Source organism: Canis aureus, chromosome 2 (assembly GCF_053574225.1).
Source record: "Canis aureus isolate CA01 chromosome 2, VMU_Caureus_v.1.0, whole genome shotgun sequence".
Classification (NCBI taxonomy): domain Eukaryota; kingdom Metazoa; phylum Chordata; class Mammalia; order Carnivora; family Canidae; genus Canis; species Canis aureus.
Genome location: NC_135612.1, coordinates 48,755,665 through 48,782,273, shown reverse-complemented (window position 1 = coordinate 48,782,273; position 26,609 = coordinate 48,755,665). Strand labels below are relative to the sequence as shown.

General features: G+C 44.7%; 1 protein-coding gene across 2 annotated transcripts in view; it reads left to right on the top strand.

Moving 5' to 3' along the window:
• The window catches only part of SLCO3A1 (solute carrier organic anion transporter family member 3A1), a 310,139-nt gene extending 283,796 nt beyond the window's left edge, over nt 1-26,343 (top strand). The window contains exons 10-11 of one of the 2 annotated variants that reach the window (XM_077871178.1): nt 16,777-17,019; nt 25,665-26,343. In XM_077871178.1, coding sequence (XP_077727304.1) covers nt 16,777-17,019; nt 25,665-25,747 — 326 coding nt within the window. In that variant the 3' untranslated portion in view covers nt 25,748-26,343. Of the gene's footprint in view, nt 1-16,776; nt 19,850-25,664 lie in introns of those variants that run through there. The other variant, XM_077871168.1, reaches the window with a different exon arrangement.
• The last annotated feature ends 266 nt before the right edge of the window (nt 26,344-26,609 follow it).

The following is a 26,609-nucleotide window of genomic DNA, read 5'->3' as shown; positions in this document are numbered from 1 at the left end:
CCAGGAAAGGTGAGAGTCCCCCCATCTGTGGAGTTGCTCTAGGGGAAATCTCTGCACCTCTAAACAAATGCTAAAGACTCAATATAGCTGGTAAAAAAAAAAAAAAAAAAAAAAACTTGTTTCCCTTCAGAATAACTTGCTAGCACAAAATGAAAAAAAAAAAAAGATTTGTAAGATATTTCTGAAATGTTAATGAAAATTATGGGACATTTGAAGACAGAACATTACAGTATATAGCCTGTATAACATGACACCGTTAAGATCGCTGTATGTTGCCCTGAAGCAGTTCCACTGTTTGTATGTCGCTGCAGGAATAATCAACCAGGCATTATCTAGAATAGTATTTTTCAACTTCAGTGACTAATCCCCAGCAAGAGATAAGTTTTACATTATGGCCCAGTACACACATACATATGCATTAAAATAGCTGAAACAAAAATTTCACACATAAAAAAGATACCCTTAATATGTATGTATTCTCTTCTATTCCATGCTTTTTAAAAAGTTGGTCATGACCCACTATATTGATTTTGTTTCCCACTTATAGGTCACAAATCGCAGTCTTGAGAACTCTACCCTAGCAGGATATGATAGCTTCATCTTTTACTTAAAAGCAGCTTACCAAAGAGGTCTTTGCAATTGGCTTGATTTCATTTCCTGTAGGACCCAATAAGATTTAACCACCATACCAATGAGGAGTCAACCAAGAAATCAGATTCCATGACACGGTCGGGTCGGTCTTTGTACTTGGCCCTGTATGGGTAAATGGGAATTTAGTGCAGCATCACAGTTTGGTATGACAAGATACGTGATGGTGTCAGCATGGGTGCAGTGGGGGACACACGGAAGAGACACTGGACCTGGCCTTGCCATGGTTCACACTGGAGTGTGGGTCTAAAACAATGTGAGGTCTACCTTAGACATGAAGACTGAGAAAAAGTTATATAGGTGAGCAAGGAGAGAATGCTTTATATGGAAGGGCATACAGAAGTAAAAGCCTGGAAGGGAGCACCATGTTTGGGGCTGCAGGGATCCCAGTGTGACTGGAGTGTGTGAGGCAAGCAGGAGCTTTCAGAAGATGGGGCAAGAGTGGCGGCCATCAAGAACATGATCCAGAAGGGTTGCTGCCTTGTCAACAGGTTTGATCTTTATCTCTAAGGCAGATGAAGTCATTGATGGACTTTTACCAGGAAGTGACTAGATTGTTGTGCATTTGAGGAAAGCCCACCATCTGTTGTGGGGAGAATAAGAATGTAGGGATTGAAAAGTATGCCACTGGCATAATGGAGTAGCTGATGGAGTAACTGATGGCCTCGGCAGGGGAGATATGGATGAAAGAAGAACCTTCAAGTCTTAGTCTCTGAATAGAAGTCTACACAATGGTGTATGTAAGAGGGAAGAATCCACAGTGACAGCTCCTGAAAAAGGCTGGGATCACATGATGAACAGGGACATTGCTTATTGAAAAAGGAAGACCAGGAGAAAGAGCAATTTGGGAATGGCGTAGACGGGCAGTTCCAGTGGAGCTTTCAGAAGTAATAGAAATGCGCTATACTTGCGTCACATGTGACTATTGAGCCCTTGAAATGTGGCTTGTATAAATTTAAATTTTTACTAACTTTTACTTAGGTAGCCACACATAGGCATGGGCTGTTAATGTTGGACAGTCTCTGATGCACCACCCTCAGTGAGGCAGAGCATGAGGAAGTGGGGCAACATGAGGAGACCACTCTTCCCAGATACTTGGCTATGAAGAGTATAAGGAAAGAGAGTAGGACCCAGAATGTGAGATTATTTTTCCTTGGTGCTTTAAACGTCAGTAGAAAGGAATTAATCGAGCAGGGACTATAGTGGCAAGGATCAGTGTAGCTGAGGGAGCTTCCCCAGAAGCCCTGCAGTAGAAGTTGGGGACATGGTTGGTAGTATCAACGGCAGGTGTGCTGGAAAGAGTGTGGGGCAAAGAAATTAAGGATGATGGCCAAAGTGGGGTTAAATGGTGGACCATACATGATACCTAGGCTGGATAAGGCAGACAGGACAAAGCCCAGGGTGCAGGATGGCCAGAGAGGAAAGGAAATGAACCACTTTGACACTGAGAAGGAATCGATGAAAGACCAGGTGAGGAACTGCCATGTCTATGAAAAAGTCCATGTCACCCAGAACAGTGGCAGAAGTTGAATGGAGGAGGACGACACTAAGCTGAGTCAGTAAATTCAGAGTAAACTAAATGGTCTACTCATAGCAGAATTCTGATGCAGTCAAATCCGCCCTCCTCCATCCTTTTGCAAATGCCCTGATCGCTGCTTTTCTCTCTGGGTGTTGGCAAACCATCTGCTAGAATGTCTGATCCAGAAGCTAGCCCCTGGGGTCTACTGTATGCTGTGGATGTTACACCAAGTTAAATTAATGGAAACAGATATTCAATGAGATCCTGCTACATTCAAGGCACCGCTCAAGATGCTGCAATGATTATAAAAATATGCAGGAGCCAGTATCCTGCCTTCGGCGGAGTTCCAATAGGAGAATGAAGCAAGGATCAGGGATATGTAGTGCTGAAAGCATCTGGACCTTGCATTTTAAGGGAAAAAAGATTTTACTTGGCTAAGTAGTTGCCAGTGTGGAGCAAATGACAGATTTAGAGGGGAGAGTGGATACACATTGAAAATTCTGATTTAGAAACATTAGCCTGGGAGCAAGGTGCACAGTGGTCCTGCAGGGCATGGTACAACTAACCAGAGCACCTAAGGGACAAGCAGCTAACCAGGGTAGAGCAGTGGACTGGAGAGGCAAGGACAGATGGAAGCATATGGTGGAGGTAACATCTATTGAAACCCCCTGCAACTGACTAGATGAAAGCAAAAAAAAATCAACAGAAGCACAAGATGAAGCCAAGGAATTCAGCCCCCGGGACTGGGCATATGGAGGAGCCCTTCATAGACTAAGAGACACAGTCAGTTGTCTCAAGGGTATTTCCGGGGCTGTGCTGGCCACCAGAGACTCTCCTCCCATAGATACCTGCTCTTAGCTTTCAGAACAACCTGCTAAGCAAAAAGCATTGAGATCATCAGCCTCTGGGTATCTCTGGACCCACATGGCATTCCTAAACGGACTGTCCCTGGGGCTTGGGTCATTTCATAAACTATTCCAGGAACCATGTGTCTGGGAAGCTCCTGATGTGGCTCGTCAAACCTCTACTGAGCCCTACCATGATGTCTTGAATATAAAGGATAAAGGAAAGTAGAACACGTTAAATGAGTGCTTTGGAAGAAGTAAGCACAGCGTGCCAGGAGCCCTAGTAGAGAAGCCATGCACCCAGTTGTGGGATGGTCAGGGGTGGGGGGCAATGGCTGGAATGCATGAAAGACTCCTCCCACTCATCTATGCGTGTGTCTGACATTCTGAAGTATCCCCACCACCCAGGATCTACTTCCTTACGTGTGCTAAGGTGGCACTGCCTGTTCACCATGGACCCCTCTGCAGGCAGATACAGCTGGCTCTGAGTCCAGTTCTGTCATTACTGACCAGGTGGCTTTTGGCAGGATATTTAAGGTCTTTGAGCCTTAGTGACTTTTAACAAAGAGCCCAGGAATGAAATGAGAACAAAGTAGCACTACCCAACTTCCCTGATTTAAGAAACGTGAACGTCAAGTACCCCTGGGCCATGCTGGCCAGTGCCAAAAGTCCACTCTCTTACTTGGCACTGCTGAAGCAGAAAGAATCTGTTTTTCTCCAGACCCTCTCAGTAGCTTGTGCTGGACATGACAGTCATTCTGACAGGCTGACGAGAGATTCCATGGTGACTTCAAGTCTTGGCAGGTAAGCTGGAGAGGAATCAATAGGTTTTGAAATATAAATGGCAGAGCAATTTTCAGCTTCCATTTTGTCCCAAAAAGGTATGTGGATTTAAGTTCACCTTTACAGTTTAGACCAAAGAATATAAATAGGTCCACATTTTTCAACGAGGGGCCTGACTTAAATAGCCGAAATAGAAGACCATGGGGTTTAATCTCCATTAATAGATTTCAGGAAAACAGGGACCATTTCCTTGAACAGTATTGCAGTTTTTGCATCAAAATATATATATAGCTGCAATTTGGGCCAGAGTGTAATAGGAAGCAAGATTTAATCCTTTTAATATTCTCTGTAACAGCACTGAGCCTCGGATACCCTCCCCAACTTACAGCAGGGTTCCCAGTGTCCTGGCATTGGGACGCTGGTTCTTGCCTACTCCAAATGTGCGTTGCTCCCCAGGAGACATAGAAGGGGGAAGGCAAAAGGGAGGGGATGCTACTGCAGCCTCCAAGGAGGAGAGTGTTCTTCTAAAACACGCAGTTTCTAAAATACTCTACCATTATCACTCTCCTCCCTTCTTCCATAACTGAGGGCACAATGAAATGAAGATGCTCAGAGCAGGAGTAAGCACTACTTTACATCTTATCCACTCGGCCTCCCTTCTGGAAGTGGCTGATTATCCTCCAAAACAGACTTACTCTTAGGACACGAAGGATTCTTGCCAGTTGGGGTTATTCTCTGAGTCTTGGTTTGAAGAGTATTCTGCAGCTTTTTCTCTGGAGTTGGCGATAATAAAAGGGGACACATTTCCAGGTATCCAAAGAACAGGAAAGGAACCAGATTTGTTAGGAGCCCTGCTACAGGAGGGGCTTTCACAAATGCCATCTCATTTAATCTGTATAAAAACTCAATACAAGGGATCCCTGGGTGGCGCAGTGGTTTAGCGCCTGCCTTTGGCCCAGGGCGCGATCCTGGAGACCCGGGATCGAATCCCACATCGGGCTCCCAGTGCATGGAGCCTGCTTCTCCCTCTGCCTGTGTCTCTGCCTCTCTCTCTCTCTCTGTGTAACTATCATAAATAAATAAAAATTAAAAAAAAAAGAATTATAAAAAAAAAAAAAAACTCAATACAAGAAAGCATTTTGTGCCCGTTTTAATAAACAATGCACTGAGATTCAGTGAAGTTGAGTGACTTCCCAGGGTCACAAACTCCCTAGCGGCAAGAGTTGGAATCCAGAGTCTGTGCTGTCTCTAGTTTCAAAGCTCTCATTTCCTCCCCACGCACCAAGCAACCTCCACACATGAGCTCCCTGTGTGAAGCAAGGCTACTGTCAGCTCTTCCTCCTGACAAGTGTCTGCCAGTAGTACTGCCTGAGGTGTTCTCCAAAATACCGAGTTTGCTTACAAAACAGTCTCCCAGCCTACTCGATGCATGAACAACCCTGGAGAAGAGAAGACTCTGCACTTTGCAAGGATCAGAACCTCCTTGTGTGTGTATTTCCACCTCTGTGCTTTGCAAAGATCAGAACCCCTGTGTGTTTCACCTCTGAAAGCTTCAAAACCAGCCTTCTGCAAATCAGTTATTCCCAGGTGCTTAGCGGCAGGGTAAATAAGATGTTTTCTGTAGCCCTGGAAATCTCTGATAAGAGCCCTAAAATCTTCTCGTCAAATCAACAAACTTTGAATTAGTAAGAAGGAGATTATTGGGTTTGGGTTTTGAAATGTCAACCCTGGGACAAATAATTAATCTCTCTCAGCTTCCATTTCTCTGTATATAAAATAGGGGGTGTTACAGGGCTATGGAGGGGGCTTATATTTAGAGTACTGCCCCATGCAGGGCTGGGGAGAGAGGGCAGTTAATAGAGAGTAGTTACTGCATTAAAAAGTTATTTACCAGCAAAATGGGTTTATTCAGAAATACCAGAACTGCAATTTGGCACATATAAGCTACTGTAAAATCATAGGCAAGTCCCATTGAAAACAAAGGAGAGGAATTTTATCAAGAAAGGGGGAGATAGGAAGACATTGTTTTGAAGGAAAGCCCAAGTCCAGAGTGGTAATGAATCCTCAATGGCTGAGTTGCTGGGACAGTAGATTTCTTAAAGGAGATGCAATGTACTCTGTTCCCTTTTGGCTCCTATAATGATAATTCTTCTGCTGGGGTCTGTAATTAACAGTTCTTCCTGTAGTTGACATGGAGTGGTATGCCTCCCTATTCTCTCTTTCCCAGTTCCATTTCAGTGAGGTGTCCCTTTACTAATTTACACATTTCCCCCCTTCGAGATCTTCTCCAAAAGCATCACTGAGCAAGAGTCAGGTTTTCAGAATTCAGTGCCTTTTTGTTCCTCAGACCAGGAAGGATCTTTCCTGGGTATCATGTCACATGTTGGTGGGACACTGCACAGATGGGAATCCTACCAAGATCACATTGGAGTAACAAGGACAGGTAGCAGAAGTCTCAGGCACTTCCATCTGTAGTCATGTCCTTAGTGGATACAGTGTTTTTATAAAGGTTGGACAGGCAATAAGTACAGAATCAAAAGTAACATGACCATCCCAAATTGTATGATGAGATTTTACAAGATCCTAGATCTGAACATAGCCAACTCAAAATATTTATTGGCACTCATTCAAGCTTAGGGAAGACGAGTCCCCCTTATGAATACAAACCCCAGAGTCACATATGCCTCCTGAGAATCCACACTTAAAGCAGCCATGAGAATAGAAGAGCGGATACTGCAAGAACACCTTGGAAGAATTAACCCAGTACATTTGGGAGGATACACTACGGATATAAACACAAAGCAATAGTTGGTGAACTTTCTGCAAAACAGCAAAACTTCAAAGATGTTTAAAAGCAGCATTGTTGGGACACCTGGGTGGCTCTGTGGTTGAGTTTGCCTTGGGCTCAGGGCATGATGCCAGGGTCCTGGGATCGAGTCTCGCATAGAGCTCCCTGCAGGGAGCCTGATTCTCCTTCTGCCTATGTCTCTGCCTCTCTCTCTCATTAACAAATAAATTAAAATCTAAAAACAAAACAAAAACAGAAACAGCATTTTTATCTCAAAAGAACTGCTGGAGCTCAGATATGTTACTAATAATACAGCAAAGTTGAAAAATCAGAAACCATGAACTTTGGATAAGACTCTAGAGTCTGTTAACATCCATATAAAATAGACAGACTTCTTTGAACCCTGAACCTTCTAATGGGTCTGGTCCAAAGATCCCATTAGATGTCATCTGCTTTGGTGCTGGGAAGTCTTTACTCTTAGGTCACCAGATGGTGTGCAGGTCCAGTCAGGGTTGGGTGCTCTCTTTGGATGGGTCACGTGAATCCAAGAGTCTGTTCTCTGGCATTTGGCTGCACAGGTTGGTTAGCAGTGCAGGACTGAAGAGAGTCTTTCTGGAGATGTCTTTTCCAACAGACAATATGTCCAGGTTACAAGGTGTGATGCTCACGGTCTTCATCTCCCAGGAATGCATGGTGAAAAGATTGTTCAACTGGAGCATGGCTGTTTTTATAGAAGCAATTAGACTTTTACAGTATTGAAGTATATCTTATAAATGATGGGTTAAAGTCTTACGAAACCCAGTTGGGCTTCCCATCACTCAAGAGATACTCAAAGAGATGAGTTTGTGATTGGAAAGGAATATGGGCTTTATTCAGGAGGCTGGCCACCTGGGAAGAAGGCAGGCTCTTGTCCAAAAGCCATCACTGAGGTTTCTATCTGGTCCAGAGGTTTTTAAAGGGGTTTAGGGTCATCAGCAAAGGGAGTACCATGGCCTGCAACATTTCTCCACATCACATGCAGACACAATGCTGCGAGCCACAAATATCATCTCAGTGCCGGGGGTCCAGTTCTTGTTTTGTGATGAGCAGGAGTACTGTGTTCTACGAGGGCAAGGGCAAGGCCTACAGCTTACATAGAGGGAGGTCAGTAAAATCACTTGCGTGACCTAAAAAGAAAAACATTTTCTTTTTTTTTTTTTTTTTTTTTTTTTTTTATTTATTTACTTATGATAGTCACACAGAGAGAGAGAGGCAGAGACACAGGCAGAGGGAGAAGCAGGCTCCATGCACCGGGAGCCTGATATGGGATTCGATCCCGGGTCTCCAGGATCGCGCCCTGGGCCAAAGGCAGGCGCCAAACGGCTGCGCCACCCAGGGATCCCCAGAAAAACATTTTCTTAAAAGATTGCTAGGCTAATCAGAAAGCCGAGGTTGCTTCAGAGAGTCTTACTGGCTTCTATGGCCTGGCAAAGTTCTGGTCCTCCCCTCCTCAAGGCCAGTGGTTTGCAAATCTCAAAGTAAATTAGTTCTGCTAAACATCATGAGATTTAGGTCAGCAGGTAAGGACTGTGTTACCTGAAGCAAGTTAACCTCTAAGACTGGCTGGAGAGTTTTTACAAAAGGAGGCAGGGCCCAGCGCATTGGATATCCTGTGACTATCCCAGTGGGGGTGGATCTGAGGCTCAGAAAGCAAAGTGTAGTGCTTTCAGCCAAGGTCTTGGGAGGGTCTCTACTTTGCCAGTTGAGTGTTGATAGCACCATTAGTACTCCCAAATAACTGTGAGGATTGAGGATGGGATGCACAATGAGAATGCTCTGAAACTGGCCAAATAGTACAGACTCTTCAAAGCACCCAATAGGTCAATGGGTTCACTGAAGTTTGAGAGGCGTTCCCCAGGTAGGAATAATTTCTTCTAACAGAATTTTAGTCACACAAGAAGCAGTAGCCTGTCTGCAAGGGAAAGTTTCAGTCCAGTGAGAAAATCTACAAACCCATGACTAAAACTTACCTATAAATGTGAGATGGGGGAAACTGTAGGAAATTCAGCTGCCAAACCTAAAATGGCCCATTAGGTAATTGAAAGCATCCTACAGCAATGCAGACGGGTTTCCCTGCATTGTGTTTTGTATAGGTGTGCAAGTGAGGCATGCATTTTTTTGGTCTTCTTAGCATTTATGAACCAATATTGGTGAGGAAATATCTTTTTGTCAGACCAGTGGTTTAATACATGTGCAAGTAAGTAGTGGGAATTTTAGAATTTCTGATGGGGTTGGTTAGTTAGTCCAAAGCAGAGTTCTTTTTGCTGAACCAACAATTACTAGATTTCTAATACTGTTTTTCCTTTTCTGGGACCAACTATTGGGTATCACTGTTCAGTTTTTCCAAATGATCATTTGTGAGAACATCCCTTTGGACCATGAAAGAGGTTTGGCTATTGGTTTCCCTATAAGCAACATTTTTGGTGGAAAGATCAGCAAGGTGTTTTCCTTTGGCCTCTGAGGGGGCCAAGTCTGGAATGCCCAGGAACCTTAATAATATTCTAAAGCCATGAGCTACCCCAAAGGCGAACTGGACTGTCAATTGAAATGTTGGCGATTTTACCCTTGCTAAGCTACAAACATGAAAGACCATATAGCTCAGCCTATTGGGCCAAAGTAGTCAAAGATAAAAGGACTGCCTTGGTGACTTCAAAAGGAATTGCAATAATGTACCCATCATATTTACCATCTTTATCCTTTAAATAAGAACACCATCAGTAAACCATGAGAAAACTACATGGGTTAGAGGACTTTCCTGTACATGGTCACAGGAGTCGAACCATGATCTGTCAGCATTAAGCAGCTGTGTTAGGTGTGGTCCAGGAAGGGGGAGAAGAGCAGGTGAAGGTTATTGCAGTGAAAAGGTTGTATGAGGAGCAGTTGGCAGCCAGTTGCCTCACCTCCTGTGACATCCTCCTGCCAAGTATGGAGTAAGGAGAATTCAGGACTCGGGCCTCTGCTACAGGGGCACAAGGATGTTTAGAGGGGGTCCTCTGGCCTTCACTAAATGGGCAGTAGAAGGAATGGCCCTGAGGCAGGGGGATATCCGTGTGCCACAGGGGCATACTCTTGGCCCCAATACCCTAGGGGTTGATGTCTCATGTTTTGGGTGGGTGCTCAAAGGGCATTCCCTCCCCTCTCCCATATAAACAGGAGAAGTTGATCATTAGGATGTCTGAGGAAAAGGGGCTTTATTAGGCTTTTCTTTAAAGTCTCAAAAGCTGTGCCTTCCTGATCTTTACAAATAATAGGGTCAGGTTTGTCAGTTTTTAGTAAAGCATATGGAGGTTGGAGAACAGCTTGAAATCTAATTTCAACAGTAGCTAGCCAGTCCACAAAAGCCTCGCTAAGTGGTGCTTAGTTTTAGGTTTGGGGAGGTTCTAGATGCTAAAAACTACCTGGATTCAAATGTAGTCCTTGTTCTGAAATCTGGTGCTCTGTCAAAGGTGCAATTTCCCTATGTCTCTTCAAGGCCAAAAGTTTTAAACAAGTAGATGCTGTTTTCTGTAAAGAAGTTTGAGAAAGGGGGTGGGGGGGACCTGGGTAGCTCAGTCGGTTAAGCGTCCAACTCTTGATTTTGCCTCAGGTCATGATCTCAGGGCTGTGAGGTTGAGCCCTATGTCAGGCTCCACACCGTGTGTGTGTGTGTGTGTGTGCGTGCGTGTGCATGCGCGCGCTCTCTTAAAAAAAAGAAAAGCTTGAAAAAGGGAACAAAGAAGGAAATCCTCTCTGTATTGTAACTGACATCATCCAAATTGACTTCTAAGGCTTGTGAAAACTAAAAAGAAGTTCTCTGTGTAACCCCTGGGGCATTACTGTCCAGGTACAATCAAAAAGATATTCACTCTCCTTATCAACTAGGATACTGAAAAATGCATAGATCAACTACAGTGAAAATTTGCTTTGAGTGGGAATGGATGCCAGTAGTGTATGGGGGTTGGGAATTACCAGGTACCAAGGGACACCAATGTTATTTATTGCTTTGAGGTCATGAACAAACTTTTATCCTCAGCCACTGGGTTTTCTCAAGAGTAAAATAGGGATACTACAGGAACTAGTTCAGGAGCTAATAAGGCCTTGGGCCCTGTAATCTTCTTTATGCACTTGATGCCTTGAAGGGTTTTTTTATTTATAAGGTATTGATTACTTCTGGAGAGAGGTTTTGAGGGATCTATTCGAACCTTGATGGGATGTATACTCTGGATTCTGCCAATATCAACTGAAGATCTTACCCATAAAAAGGAGGGTAGCTGATTCAATAGGGGCAAATGGTTGGCGTTTCCAGACTTTGCTATAGTGCTGGCACAGTCAGAGCAAGTAATGGTGCGGAAAGGTCATTTAATTCGCCTGGTTGGCTATTTTGATTACTACTGTCAGGTTCTTTGGGAGAAATTCTGGCACAATATTTTTCTAAGAAATCTCAGCCCAATAAATAAGGAGAAAAGGGTGAGTATTAGCAGGCCTAAACAAGGGGGAATAGGGTTTGGAGACTGGGAGCTATTGAGGTTTATTAAAGACCTCCACTATTTGAACTGGTTTCATATCCAAGGCTGGGGTATTGAGCAATGAGAGTTTAGCTCTGGTGTCGATAAAGACAAAGAGATTCATTCCCAATCTGGAGAGCGATTTCTCTGAACTGATCAGGCAAGAAGACTGGGAAGAACCGGTGTAGTTCCTCAGAGCCCTGACACTGGGAATTAGGAGGATATCACAAAGGCCAGATAGAAGGCTGCAGGTGCCTGGAGCTCTTAAGTTTGTAACCATCTTTTTCCACAGTCCTGGCCCTTGGCAGTAATAACGGAAATTAGGGGAGGGTTAGTTTTGTTTAGAGATGTTCGGTTGCCAGCATTAAAGATTAAGAATTTTAGTACTTTTTGGATGACTCATCTAGGGTGCAAGTGAGCTGGTTTGCCAAATTAAATCTGGCATGGGTAGTCCCATTCCATCCTGGTCCTTTTAACTAAAAAAGAAATACCAGGGCACCTGGATGGCTCAGGAGGTTAAGTGTCCCAATTCTTGATTTTGGCTCAGGGTTGTGAGACCGAGCCCCACATTGGGCTCTGTGCTGAGTGGGGAAGACTTCTTGGGATTTTCATGTACTCCATTTCAATAATAATAATAATAATAATAATAATAATAATATAATAGTAATAATAATAGTAATAATAATAAATTGAGTTCAATGCTACCCAGGTGGATTCTACATCTAAAGGAAGACCAGAATCTTCTTTAAAGACAATTTGGGGGATGCCTGGGTGGCTCAGCGGTTGAGTGCCTGCCTTTGGCGCAGGGCATGATCCTGGAGTCCTGGTATCGAGTCCCACATTGGGCTCCCTGAGTGGAGCCTGCTTCTCTCTCTGCCTGTGTCTCTACCTCTGTGTGTGTGTGTGTGTCTCTCATAAATAAAATAAATAAATAAATAAATAAATAAATAAATAAATAAATAAATAAATAAATAAAAATAAATAAATAAATAAATAAATAAATAAATAAAATCTTTATTTAAAAAAAGACAATTTGGAGTTGATTGTAATAGTTATGAACAGGTTCACCAGGCTTTTGTGTGCAAATCTGAATTTTGTTCCAAAGCTACCATAATTGCTTAGTGGAGCTTTCCAGCAAGTGTTCTAGCATCCTGCCAAAAGCTAGGGGTCTGTTTTCTCTAAATCCCCTTCAGGATGTTCCCATTGGGCTAGTTCCATCCATTGTTTCACCTGGCCCTCGGCAATAAGCACGTGGACTAATATAAATCTGAGAAACCAGGTTGGTAAATTTTAATAACTCTGTTAAATTCTTCAGCACACCTTACAGGAGTCCTCAGTCACTTTGGGAAACTCTTTAACTGGCTCACAATTTGACCTTATTCCAGGGAACATAAGAAATGTGGGGCTTATTAGGGAGAGGAGCGAGGCGTTCCTTCAGAGGGAAAGAGAAGGTGAGCCAATAAGGGAAATGGCCTCAGAGGCTGTACCTGAGCCAGGAGGCTGCCATACATTCTGAGACCAAGAGAACAGGGAAGGGGGAAAGTGGGCTCAGCCGCCCTGTTTCCTTTGATGCAGCTAGTATAAATTTCAGATTTCTGACAACGTTTGGAAGCTTCAAAAATAGCAATCAATATAGGCATCCCATTCAGTAGACAATTTTAGAATCAGGCCTGTCCAATTCAGTTTTGAGAAAAGTAAATTTAGGAAATGGAAGGGTTCCCCACTAAAATTGAAAATTTCTTTTGGTGAAGTTGGTCCATTTAGTTAGAAATGCATGTGAAGAGAGACTACAGCTTTTCAACATAAAACCATTTGGGGTCCCAGAAGGCGGACAGCACCCTCTAAAGCATTTTGAGGCTGGGACCCCATTTCTTAGAGGTTTGTTCTTTAGAGAAACAAAAATTTCCTAAACAGTGCAGTTTTTCAACAGCAACATTCCAGTTCCAAAAGGAATCCTACCAAAGGCCAAATGAGTGCTCTCAGAACAAAGCCTTAAAACAGATCTCGAATAAAGTCTGGAGAGCTCAAAACCCAGAGTGGAGCTTGATATCCAGAAGAAAACTTACCTTCAAAGTCTAAGGTCAGCAGAAAAGTAGCTCACATGGCTCTGAGGGTGCCAGCCCTAGTTTGCTCATGGAGCTGGTGCAGGTTCTCTCTGGATCTCACTCTGATCGCTAAATAGTGTTAACCTTAAAAATCCCATTATTTTACCAGCAAAAAAAAAAAAAATCAACAATAATAAATAGAATTGCAGTTCCGGATATGTAAGCTACAGCAAAACCATAGGCAAGTTCATAAAGGAGAGGAAGGTTACTTTATGGAGAAGAATCAAGAGGTCGGGAGGGGTTCTGAATGAAAGTCTATTGGAGAAAAGCAGGAGTTGAGGGTGAAGACCAGCTCTTATGGCCAGTGGCTGGGGTAGTCCATTTCTTGTAGGAGATACAATGTGTACCTTTCCCTGTTGGGGGTCTGTAATTGACAGTTGAGTTGTTCTTGTTATATGGCTCCCCCTTCTGTCCTCCCTGTTCCATTTTAAGGAGGTTTCCCTTCATTAACTACCACCACAGTCTCCCATTGGTGTCTGGGGAGGCAGGATCCTGCAGGGACGGGTTTGTTTGGTCTACCTGAGTGATAAACAGAATGATGAGTGCCTGCACGTGAGAATTAGCCATCAGGTGGAACTCCCTGCTGTGACTAATCAGGCGTGTGCTAGAATGACCTCTGATGAATGAGATCCAGTCTGTTCTTCCTCTCTAGTATTCTCTGCACACCTGAGAGCCAGAGCCCCCTTTTAGGGAAGAATTTAAGTCCCTATAAAGGAAAAAGATGAATTCCATGGAAAAGCCAATATTTTTTTTCATATAGAAAAGGAACCTCATAACAGTTATACTGAAAGTATTGAACCTGGACTTTATTCTAAAGTGTTACCCCAAATCCCCTGTATAACATAAATCAGGTGCCAGAAGCTCTGGCCAGGTGGAAGGACCAGACCTGCGCATAACACTTCATCTGTACCAATGCTCGCCTTGACCCTGGCTAGGTGCTCAGTATTAGCTCCATTTTAAAGATTAGGAAACTGAGGCACCAAGGAATGAAGTGACTTGCCCCTAAGGCTTTTGACTCAAAGGTTCTTTCTTCCCTATCACAAAGGTTCTCCAAAATATGAAAAAACTTTTTCTAGTTTGAAGGCTTTTTCTGACTCCTTCCAGGGCTGTGTCATCTGGTAATAGAGCTTGACAGGAGGCAGGATAAAATTGACACGTTAACACAAAGAAGGATGCCCTACTTTAAAGATAACACAATATTTAAAAAACCCTCACTCAGATACAGATCTATGAAGGAGTTGCATATTGGCAATTTAGAGGGCTATTTTGGTCCAAGCAGGTATTAAATAATGACTCCTTTATGTTGCAAATCTCCTCCAATGTGTTGAAAATAGGACCACATTTGCCCAGTGTGGATGTGTTTGTGACTCTTTCAGCCCTTTTGCATTGAGGAGCGAGGGGCCTCTGTGCTGTCACTCCCTTCCCATGGCAGAGCTGTTGCCAGAGGTATCCAGGTCTTGGCATCCCCATGGCCTGGTGATGAATGGGAAGGCTAGGACAAAGTGACCTCAGGAAAGGCAGAAGAGGAGGGAGGGGCTATCACAGTCTCCTAAAATCCAGAGAAATAGGTGAATGGATTCACACAATCCCATTGGGCCCGAGAAACAGATTTGTTCTTTTTCCTAAGTCATCAATATAAATTGGCTCCAGTTCTCCATTTCTTTACTTAAATAATGTGGAGTGTGACTTAGTTTCTCCTATGTGGTTGTCAGAGCAGTTAGCCCAGGGGGCTCCTTTTGAGTTAAATGAAGAAAGGCATTTGTTGGGGGTGGGGGGTGGGAGAGTACCCACTGGTTGGTGAGGAAGGCCTTGGATCCTGGGGCAGCCTTCTTATGAGGACTTTCCATGGGGTGGGCCCAGGCAGACCTGGAAGCTGACTGCAGGATTTTGAGCCTGGAGTTTACTTGTTGAATCGAGCTGCTTGGGCAGTTTAATGAGGTTTCCAACTAAAATTCCTTCTCAGGGTTTCTCTGCAGGCTAACATGGGACAGAGCTGAGGAGTGCTAAGGCTAGGCTAAGTGCTGAGGCATCTGGAGAGCCAGGAGCTCGGCCAACCTCATTAGGACTGATGGGACAGTGCGGTCCCTCTCTCAGCCCTTCTGAGCCTGTCCTTAAAACAAAGGAAGGGCTGTTTTCCTCAGTAAGTCCTTTCCCTCCCTGGCTGCCCTCGGAGGGTCCATCCGAAAGGAGGGTCTGCAGCATGGATGACACAGGTGTTCTCATTCTGGTGATCATGAATGGACTTCAGGGGTCCATGAACCCCCTGAAACATGGTGTGATTTTTTGGGGGGGGTAGATGTACTTTCCCGGGCGAAGGATCTATATCTCATCACTTCAGATTCACAAAGTGCAACTGATACTCCAGGGCTGACCCTAGAAATATCATCCAGCTCGCAGGCTACCTCAGGACTGGGATCTCAGATCTCTTGACACCTGCTTCCATGTTCTGCCCTGAGGGCTCTCCCTGAATGTGATTGGCACCACATTCTGGTCTTGGGAATACTTTTAGTGTGAGGCAATTAATTTGTATTAATGGGCCATCTACTGATTTCCCATAGTACGGATGAAACGCTTCCCCCACCCTCCCCCTCTCCCTCCCAATGACCAGAATCACCAGGAGATGCTTTCACAATGCCAATGACCCGGCCACACACCAAACATTCTAATTTAATTGTTCTAGGATGGAACACCTTGGATGATTATAAATGTGCAGCCAGGACTGATGACCTTCGGGCTTGGACAAGGGCCAGAAACACAGACCTGAGTTAAGGAGAGTAGTTCTCATCCCCTCTGCCATTTTTGATCATTGGTTGGAAGCATGTGGAATACTCCATGGTGAAGGTTTTAAAACTGGTTCTCAGCTCAGAATGAGAAGAATTCAATACAGTGGTGATGTCTAGGGGAAGGGAAATTGTTAGCTTGCATGCAGATATTTTTCATCTTAAATGATGGATGCATACACATTTATCTGTGCATTTTACACACGTGCATGCATGTATACACGTGTGTGTCTATACATAAGGTAAAGTGTACTCCTGTTCAACTTCTGGTCCCTTCCGGTCCCTGCTCCCTCCACTCACACACATAGCCATGGAAGCGCTGTGCAGGAACACGATACACGGAGTGCACTACCTCCTTGCATTTCCCTCGATGAGGTTTCACTGCTTCAACACGAGGAATGGTCTCTCCAGAGAAGACCAGCTTTTTCCTTCTCAGCCTGTCAGCAGATGAGACTAGTAGCAGCTGTCATTCATCTGGTTTGTGTTCTAGGTGTCCTTCTAAATGCTTTCCATGGCTTTATTTGGTCAGTCTTCTGAGCAGTCTCAGCAGGAGTGATATTATCCCCATTTTGCAGATGAGAAAATAACAGCCCAGGGGGACTTGACAACTGGGCACAGGTTTGAGCAGAACTGGAGTTTGGACTCCAGTCTTTCCAGCCCTGTGCCATGGAGTCAGGAGCCCAGCGGGACCCCCTAGCCCGGTGGTCCTGTCAAGAGAGCAGTGCATGCGTATGGATGGGGAGAGGCCAGAGCATGAATGTGACGTCTTTCTTCCCCTCTCGCAGGCTTCATTCCCCCTCCCCTCATCTTTGGGGCCGGCATTGACTCCACCTGCCTGTTCTGGAGCACGTTCTGCGGGGAGCAAGGCGCCTGTGTCCTGTATGACAACGTGGCCTACAGATACCTGTATGTCAGCATCGCCATCGTTCTGAAGTCCTCCGCCTTTGTCCTCTACACAACCACGTGGCAGTGCCTGAGGAAAAACTATAAACGCTACATCAAAAACCACGAGGGCGGGCTGAGCACCAGTGAGTTCTTTGCCTCTACTCTGACCCTAGACAATCTGGGGAGGGACCCTGTGCCCGCAAGCCAGACCCATAGGACAAAATTTATCTATAACCTTGAAGATCATGAGTGGTGTGAAAACATGGAGTCCGTTTTATAGTGACGAAAGGAGGTTGAACTCTGTATTAGGAATCAAAGGGTCATTTTTCCTAAAAAAAGAAAAAGTTTCAAAAAAAAAAAAAGCAAAACTCAGTACAGAGACACACACCTACACACGCGCACACACACACACACATACAACACACACAACACAGCCCTTGTCCTCTTTCTCAAAATCAGAGCCAGACAGGATTCAGAATAAGGAGAACATGGGATCGCGTGTCTGGCGTGCGACCTGCTGGGCCCAGAGTCTACTCTTTGAAGGCACCTCGTGGTTTTTTTCGGGATGCCGACAGCTGCAAGCAACAGGCACTGCCAAATTCAGGGAACTAATGGTGGCCCGCTTGGAGGATGGACCTTTCTGGATATACATACACATACAAATTTTTTTAAAAGTCTACTAAAAAACACAAGTTGACAACATTGCCAGGATAAGCACTAGCGACACACCCTGTGCCACCTGCCCCCTCCACGCGAGGGTGGGGGGCACGCAAGTCGCAGGAGCGGGTGTTCCCTCCTCTCACTTTTGCAATATGGGTCATTGTGTAGACGACTCACCCAGTCTGCATGTGGTTCAAGGCCCCAGAGTTCTCTCAGCGATGCTAATGGGTGATCCGTGCTGGAGTCTGTAGTTGGCATCTCTCACCAGCTCCATGTTCATGTTCAAGACTGAGGGCCCCAGGGGGGAGCCGGGCATGGGGGGGGGTGGCACCTTCCCTCCCCCCACAGCACCCCCCAGCCCCGCAGAGTGACCTCAGGAAGCAGTGGGCCTCGCCTGGCTATGACCGACTTCTCTCAGAGCCGGTGAAACCCACACAGTCCAAGTCATTTGCTTACATTTGCCAAACATTTTGCCATTTTTAAAAGAAAAAACCGCAATGCATATGAATTTCAAACTGTTGTATGTATAATCCTCTAATACTATTTTTAACCACTTCTAAAATCCGTGTTAACCCTTCAATCACTAACACATTTCTCTAGGCTGAGTTTATTATGCTGGTTGCTTTCTTTCTCTTTTCCTCCTTTTTTTAATGCACCAAAAATATAATGTGATTCAAGGGATGCATTAATCTATTGTAATTTTTTTTATCGTTTTATCCTCATTCGGATATTCTGCGCAAACAAGAATATACCATGTGCTACATGAAGAAAAAAATGCTTTAAGAGTGTCTATGCAGCCTGCCTTTAAAAGAATCACATTTGAGACAACAGGGGATAATGTGATGAATTGCAAATTCGCCTTCTGGCTTTATTCCCCATGATTCAGTGATCACTGTCATGGGAAGCCCTTTTATATTCATGCTTCACATTCCGAGAAGCGTTCTTTTCAGCCCGTGGAGGAGACACGCTTAGATGTGGGTTGTGTGGATGGGCACAGTGCCTCTGGGGATAGGCAAGAGAAGGAACAGTCCCTGGCATGAGCTGTTGATCGGTTTGTGGGGTCTGTGATGGTGAATAGACCCACAGGGTTGTAGAAGCCACCGCAGGTCTGATGCATTAAAATGTCACTGTTTTCAGGGTCAGACTTGAACAAAGAGGCCTCGTCTGTGTTTTGAAAGTGGCTGACCCTCCAGCAGTTGGAGATAAGAATCTTGGGAGAGGCCTCTCGGAGGCAGGAGTCTCTGCCTCATAAGACCATTCCCATAAGGGGGCGGAGCTTAGTGAGAGCCTGCGTGTGCACCCACGTGGCTCTGTTAAGGCCCTTTCATGTCTCCTCCATGACCTTTGTCCAGGCCACTCATGGCCCTGGGAAAGATCTCAAGGGTTGTTGGTTGGTTTGTCTTTTCACGAAAGACACAGATTTGCAGTTCACACAGAGGGCAACAGAAGAATCAGAAATGCAAAGAGTGGGGAGAAGAGTGGGCTCGTTGTGTGCCAAATTTCTCAACCTGTAAATGGGGCATTTTGAGTGACAGCCCGAAACTTGAGAAAGCACCACCAAGCAAGGACAACGTGTCGTGGTGCGGGCCCACCGTGATCAGCTGCCTGGGACAGGATTCTTCCAAAAACACCCTTCATGTGTTTCCTCTTAGTCTGTCCTTGTCCGTGGACATAGGGACACTCCTCAATGTGTTAACTAGAAAAAGGCAGGATTGTTCTCCAACCAACTCATAAAATATGTATTCTCTGTCGCTCCTAAGGCTTTGAAACTGTTCTGTACAGGTTTGGGGTGAGTTGTGTTTTAAAATGTGTTGCTAATAGGCCACTGCCCTCTGCATAGCTCTCCAAACTCAGTACACACACAGTGAGGCCCGATGACCTCGTGCTTTCATGGGGCCATTTGCTTTAAAAAGAAAGTTTTTTGAAAACTCTTTGCATTTTGGATTTTTTTTTTCCTCTGAAATTTTAAGATGAATGAAATGTTGAGATGAAAAAGGAAAACACCTCCAGGGCTCAGTTTTGTCAACAATTGGATATGAACTGAAAGCCCCCAATTTCAACATGGCTCTAAACTGTGGTGTGTCACCTTTTAGAGTTTTAATTTCTTTCCTACTTACAGAACAGAAAACCCAGTCTGGTGTTAGGTTTCCTTTTGTGCTACAAAGAACCGTTGTATCTACAACATTAGATCCAGCTCCTTGGTTATTTGTTTGGTTTTGAGTGGTATTCTGAATGAAAAGATGTCCTGGCAAGAGCTACATGGGCCTTACAACAAAAATGTAAGGGATAGAATAAACCTAGAAGGTGAACACAGCTTCTCTCTCTCTTCTGCTCCTAACTCTTCCACCATCTTAGTTGAACTGACCCAGAGATGGATGAAAAAATCTCTCTCTTTGCTGCAACTTTTGACAGATTTTTTTTGTAACTCCTACATGTAGACCAAGAAGTTTTTTGACTGATGTTAGTCCTGTATATGAAGTAAACATATTTTGTAAAAGTAGATTTCTCTCTGAGGTATGGAGTTTGGTGTGTGCTGTCAGGGAGGACCAGCAGCCTTGCTCCCTCCTTCACGCCTCCACCGAGGAAGGCTGGGAAGCATCAAGGCACCCTGGGGACACTGCCACTCCAGAAGGCCACAGCATGTGGGCTTTCCTCACAGTTAATGAAGGAGCAAGAGAGACCTCCTCTCCATATTCCCCCTAAGGAGTTTTCCAGTAGTGCTTAGGCAAAATAATAAGGGTAAGTCAAGAGCTTCTAAGGAATCCTTTGACAGACTTGTTAATGTCTTCCACACAGGAAAGAGTGTGCTTCTCCATAAAAATCACTTTTTTCTCTCACCAACTTAGAGTAGAATGGCTTCTTCTAGTGATTTTTAAAGTTAGGCCTATACATTTTAAAGTAGTGTTTATACAGTTAGATCACTGATTTAATCCCCTTCCCTATCTTCAAGGATGACCCCTTACTTGGACATGTCAAGATTTCCCATCCCTTCCCCAGGGAAACCTACCACTTCAGAAGGCCACAGCATACAGGCTTTCCTCACAGCTAATGAAGGAGCAAGAGAAGTCTTTCCCTCTCAGGTGACCTGCAGAAACATTCCATACATGGGCAACCACCCAGTCCCTAGGATGACCACCATACCACTCCTGAGGCATTTTCTCAGTAAAAAGTTTTAACCATGGTTCCTAATGGATTATCTTCTGTACTTCTAGAGCAGACCATTCATTGAGGAACATGTGGAATGGAGAACAAAATATATATATATATATATATTATATACACACACACACACACACACACACACACACACACACATATACACGCTCACAGAGAAACCCTCTGAGGAAAAGTAGTCGCTGGCTGCTGTCAACAAGTTGACAAACCTTCTGTAACCTGCAGGGCTGCTTTCCCGCCGCCTGCTGTTCAGGCCTTCATGAGTATGATCTCTTCTCCACCCAGTCAGGGCAGCCGTGTTAAGCACTTCTCAGCAGTGTTAAGCAATAAAGGTCAATGTAGAGAAATCCTATAGTCAAGAGCAGAGGGAGGAGGATGGATAAACTTCTGTTACGGTTTGGTAGCGTTCCACTCCAGAGTTGTTTGTGTATTTGGTTTGGTTTAGACAAAGGAAGAAAACCAGGCCAGTAGTCGTTCAGCCCCACAGAGAAATATTTGCTTTCTTGTGCTCTTTTTATCTGATTATTTTGATGGCTCAGGAGAAAGTTCCAGACACACAGTGAGGGCTTGATTGCTGAGTGTGTCCCACTGCCCTCTCCCTCAGCCCCCATTCAGCCATAAGCTGTGTTTCCCTTTAAGTTAGAATCCAGGTCAAATACTTACTAGATGCCACGTTTTCCAAGAGAAGGTGCTAGCAAAAATTAAGTTCAGCCTGGAAAATTAATTAGTGTGGAACATAAACATAGTCCTCCTCCTCCTCCCTCTGCCCTTCCTCCTTGTTCATTATACCATCACTTCCAACTCAGTCCAAATTCTTGAGTTCTGAACAGGTGCAAGGACCTAATCTCTTCGAGCAGTTAACTAGCCCTGAATGATAGCCTTCAGACCCAGCACCCCTGGGGGATATGGTTGCTCACAAATTCTCAAAACAGAAGAATCCTTAACCAATTGAATATGCAAGAAGCTATTTCTGTTCAGATGCCTCTTACAGGGCCTGATGCTCAAGGTAACACTGGAAACTACACTGCCTGCACATAGCCAGCCACCCCCCCCCCCCTTTTCTCCATTTGTAAGTGATCTCAGAGTGCCTGGTGGTCATGTCAGAAAGGACAGGAGTTGAATGGCCTAAAATGGGAAATTCAGAAAAGCAAAGAGTCTCCTGTACCTCAGAGATATGTGATTGCTCTGGAGACAGGGACAGAACTCCTGCCTCTCGGGGACCATCCACATGGGTAGCATGATTTCCCTTGGCAGGGTTAGTGCCATTTGGGGATATATTGTACAAGCTTGATAATTTATATAAAAATAATTTCTATAAAATTTCTCGAGTGCATTTATGCACTCGTTCCTTTATTAAGATTCTGGTAATATGCCAGGCCCTGGACCAGCAGCAAAGATGAAAAAGACATGGTTCCATCCTCCAAGAGCTCACAGTTCAATGAGACAGACCTGACCACAAACAAAAGCAATAGAATAATAATATTAAGAGCCCGGCTCTGACTGGGCCCAAGGAGGGCTGATTCATGGTGGTGGAAAGTTCAGCCTCCTGGCATCGAGAATCAGGAAGGTTTGAGAGAGAGGCATAGGTCTAGAACCAAGAACTAAAGAGCAGTGCGTGTCTGCCAGGGAGAGGGGGTAGGAGGTCACCTCTCCTGAGAGGGCCACTGGAACAAGTTGACAAACCTGTAAAGAGCTAGGTGGTAAGCATTTTAAGGCTTTGAGGGTCCTACAGAGTCTGTCACAAGCACTCAACTCTGTTGTGGCATGAAAGCAGCTCATGTGTAAACAAATGCATGGGCTGTGTTCCAATAAAGCTTTTCTTACAAAGACAGTGGCCGAGGGCAGTAGGGTGCTGAGCTCTGAAGCAGTACAGCATGTTTGGGGATTGGGGGGGGGGGCAGGGGGCTCCAGCAGCTAAGGCTGCTCTAGCATGGGCTAAGTCACATGTAGGAGGGGTCCTGCAGCTGGTTGTCCATCAGCCCTGACGTTACTGCCCATGGGAATCTAATGCGAGTATCCCATTTTCCAAGAATGAGGTAAGTACCCCATGACTGTCAGGGTTTATAATTGAAGGCAACATCATCTTTCTCTCTATGGACTGAGAGGAATTTGAGCTACATGATCTGATCTCCAGGCCCTTCCAAGCTCTGATACTCCATAGTTCTACCATAGTAATTGTCCTGTTATGCGATGAAATGGGGATGGGTGGAGGAAATGTAGGAATGAGTAAAAAAAAAAAAAAAAAAGGATTCAAATAGTATTTCACATCCCTTCCACCAACACAAACTCTTAGCACTATGAAACTAGTAGATATGCCAGCGGAATTGGTAAGCACTATTAACAACTAATAATAGTAGCTAACATTTACCAAGCACTTACTGTGAACCAGCTTCTTACATGTGTTAGCTCATTTAATCTCAACAATAGCTCCGTGAGGTAGGAACTGTTATTAGCATCAGTGTATAGGAGAGGAAAACGAGGCAGGGAGGGCTTTCAGAATCGGCTCAGGACCAGGAGAAACCGCTGGGATTCAAACCCAGGTCCATGAATCCAAAGCCTGTGATCTTAGCCTTTACGGGTACCCCCTGCATACTGGGCAAGATGTGAGACACCGCTCCCCACCCATAAGGACCGCCTCATCAGAAAGACCCCTGCTCAAATGGACTGTGGGTCCCACCCATTCTCACGTGCCCCCTAATAGAATCACCAGGACACCACGACAGCTGTCTTCCGGGGACTTTGGTTCTTCCTGTGTTGTTCCCAGTCTTAACCACAGAGCCCAGTCTCTATAGGGTGTTCTACCAGAAGCGGACAGGTAAAAGGAAACAGATTCTCCCGCTCTCCTACATTGTGACATGCCAGGGAGGCATTCCTCAGTGCTGGTCATCGGCTTCAGTGGGGAGACCCCAGACATCCCACCAGGCACCGCCATGGTTCTCAACATCAACCTCAGGATTTTGGCTCTGGCCCAGGACTTTCAGACACCCTGACACTGGTCACAGGTTGGATATGTCTTTCTCTATATCAGATATTAGGCTTTTAGGAACACAGTTTCTTGATGCTTCTATTTTTGCATTAATGACTCAGGCCAACAATCAGTAGTTGATAATTAGCATAAATTCTGAATATTTTTCCATAAGGCAAAGTGATTATGTTCTTCTCCTATGAGCAAATGGAACGGTAAATTTTCCGGAGGTTTAACATTCTGTAGGTTGACATCTTGCCATCCCATTAAAATTCCCCCAAAATAATATTTTTCTTAAGTTCATGCTACTTAATAGAAGATAACTCTCACGGAGATATGTTTGTCAAAACTGTTCAATTTTATAATCTAAGGACATAAGATGAATTGGAAGTATGCAATGTAGGAAGTCGCATTACAAAAGGAACCCAGCTAACACATAGATTAGTCCAGCACATCAAAGGAGAAGGGGGCTGGGAAGCTCACATGTAACAGCCTGCTACCACTTGCCAGGTCCCATAAGGCACAGTCCCAGGTAATGCACCCAGCAGCTTTACACCAGGTAAAGGTAAGTCTAATTTTTTCCACTTTTATAGATCAGGAAACTGGTTTGGTAAACCCAAGCCTCTCAAGACTAACAACTAGTTAGAAAGGCCACCAGGAGCCAATGCCAGGTCTGTCTGACTCCTGAACCAGTGCTCTTTCTACACCGCATCTCCACCAAAATGAGAGCACAAATCTGCCTCTTAGGAAGCTCTGATGAGGCCAGCAGAGCATCTACTCTTGGGAAAACCCCTACAGAAATCTCTGTTTCACAGAGAAATGAGCCAAGAGCCAGAGATGAGAACCTCTGCAAAATTTTGCCTTCAGGCATGGAATCTAAAATGAAAAACTTTTTTACCTTAATAATTAAACATTAGAGACCTTTAAATACACTTCTCCTTCCTTCTTCCACCTTAGCCACATGGGTAGAAGTGTTCTGGCCACTCATGATCCTCTTATTCATTCTGGACACTTCTATTAACCAACCCCAGCTCTTGCTTCTGTCCTACCCTCCCCAACCCCCTGTTCCACAGGCTTCCAGCAGAACCCCACCACCACCACCACCCCTTACCCCCTGCCAAGACCACAAGAACTTGATCCTCACAAAAGTGGAGGAAGGATGCTTCAAACTGCCCTGAGCACATGGGCTGCCTCCTATAAGCCAGACTACAGCTGCAAAATCTTGAGGAAAAGAGTGACATTTCCACACCTTTTCTACCACTGAATAGGAGTCCAAAGAGGACCAGTAAATGAGTGGGGACTTGTATAGCCCCACTATGCCTATCACCGAACAGCAGAGCTGCATGTCATGCTCGATGAGACCTACCCAGCTTGTAAATCATTACAAGGACTAGCTGGGTTTTTAATGCCTTTTAAATGAAGCCACAGCATCTATTTTGGAAGTGTGGCACAGACTTAAAAACCTTGCTCCAGTGAGGAGATTGACTCAGCATGTGGTGCATACTGTGGCTGAAAAGAAAACCAAGTGTCCAGGATGCTGGAGGAGAAAGCATGACATTATGATGCTGGTGGGTGTTCTCTGGCACTCAGCCACATCTTCAACAGAGATTGCAGTGACACTTGGAGTCCCAGAACACAAGGCCTGTCACTGGTGATTTATATAAGATGAGGACAAGTTAATGACTGGGATACATCTTATTCATTCCCATAGAAGAAACATCTAGTTGAGTGTTGGTATAGATACATAGATAAATGTGCTTCTCAGAAAGATGTGGCCTTCACAAAGGTCTCTGGGCTTGGAATCTGGCTCCTTGGGGTTACATGGAGCAAAACCCAGTATTTCCTTGCATGACTTCTGCTCTTGTCCATTTCACTGAAAAGCCCTGATGGTATTATAATAAGCCTTAAGAAAAAAAAAAAAAAAGTAGGAAAACCAGAAAAGACCGATCTCTTTTTCCTCTTGGCTCTTCTTCCCTCCTCCCCTTTTAGGCACAGAGTACCAAGACATTGAGACTGAGAAAACCTGCCCCGAGTCACATTCACCTTCAGAAGACTCCTTTGTGAGAAGCTGAGGGCCTGGCCCTCATCCTCCTCCTCCAGAGAACAGCCCGCCACTATCCACAGACCTCGCAGGCTTGACTTAGAGTGCTCTGCCCTGCCCAAGAACCCAAGGGTCCCTGTGTGGATTATCCAGCCAGTGTGTGGTCCTTTGAGGCCCCAAGCGTAGGCCTGTGATGAGGACTGAGGAGGTGTCTGTGGTCAGGAGTCCTCCAAACCCCTGCAGTAGGCTATTTCCTGGGTTGCTAAACAGTAATGTTGACCAGGTGTGCAATTTCCCTTTGGTCCATCCCTCCCTTGGCTCCTGTGGGGATGTCCTGCTGACATGCTTTAGAAATCCCCCCTCTCCAGAATACTCTGACGGAGGGCTCCAGCAGCTCTTAACAAAAGCAGCTGAGGCTGGATTACAATGGGGTGGGGGTGGGGAGTGGTAAAAATGACCCTGTTTCAAGAAGGGACAAAAAAAAAGCACATACTCAATAGATTTTGAGTGTGGTATTCTGTATTTTTGCAGCTTATATTTTCCAGATGAGCAGTTTAGAAATATGTGATGTAAAGTACATACTGTACATTTGCTGAAAATTATATTAAAAGCACTATTTTAATTCTTTCTTTGTCTCATGCTGTAATCTCTATTATCTTTTTCTCTTGTGTTTTTGGGTAGAATGATCTTAAAAGATTCTTTTGGGGAGTGTTTCTGGCTGTAGATGTAGATTTGTGGGCTTTGAGGCATTTAAAAGAGCACAGGCTTTGGAGCCAAAATAGTTCCTGGCTTCAAATCCTCACCCCATTGCTTGATGCTGGTGTGGCGTTGAGCAAGTAAGCAGACTCCACTGAGACTCAATTTTATTATTTTTAAATTGGAATATTGACATC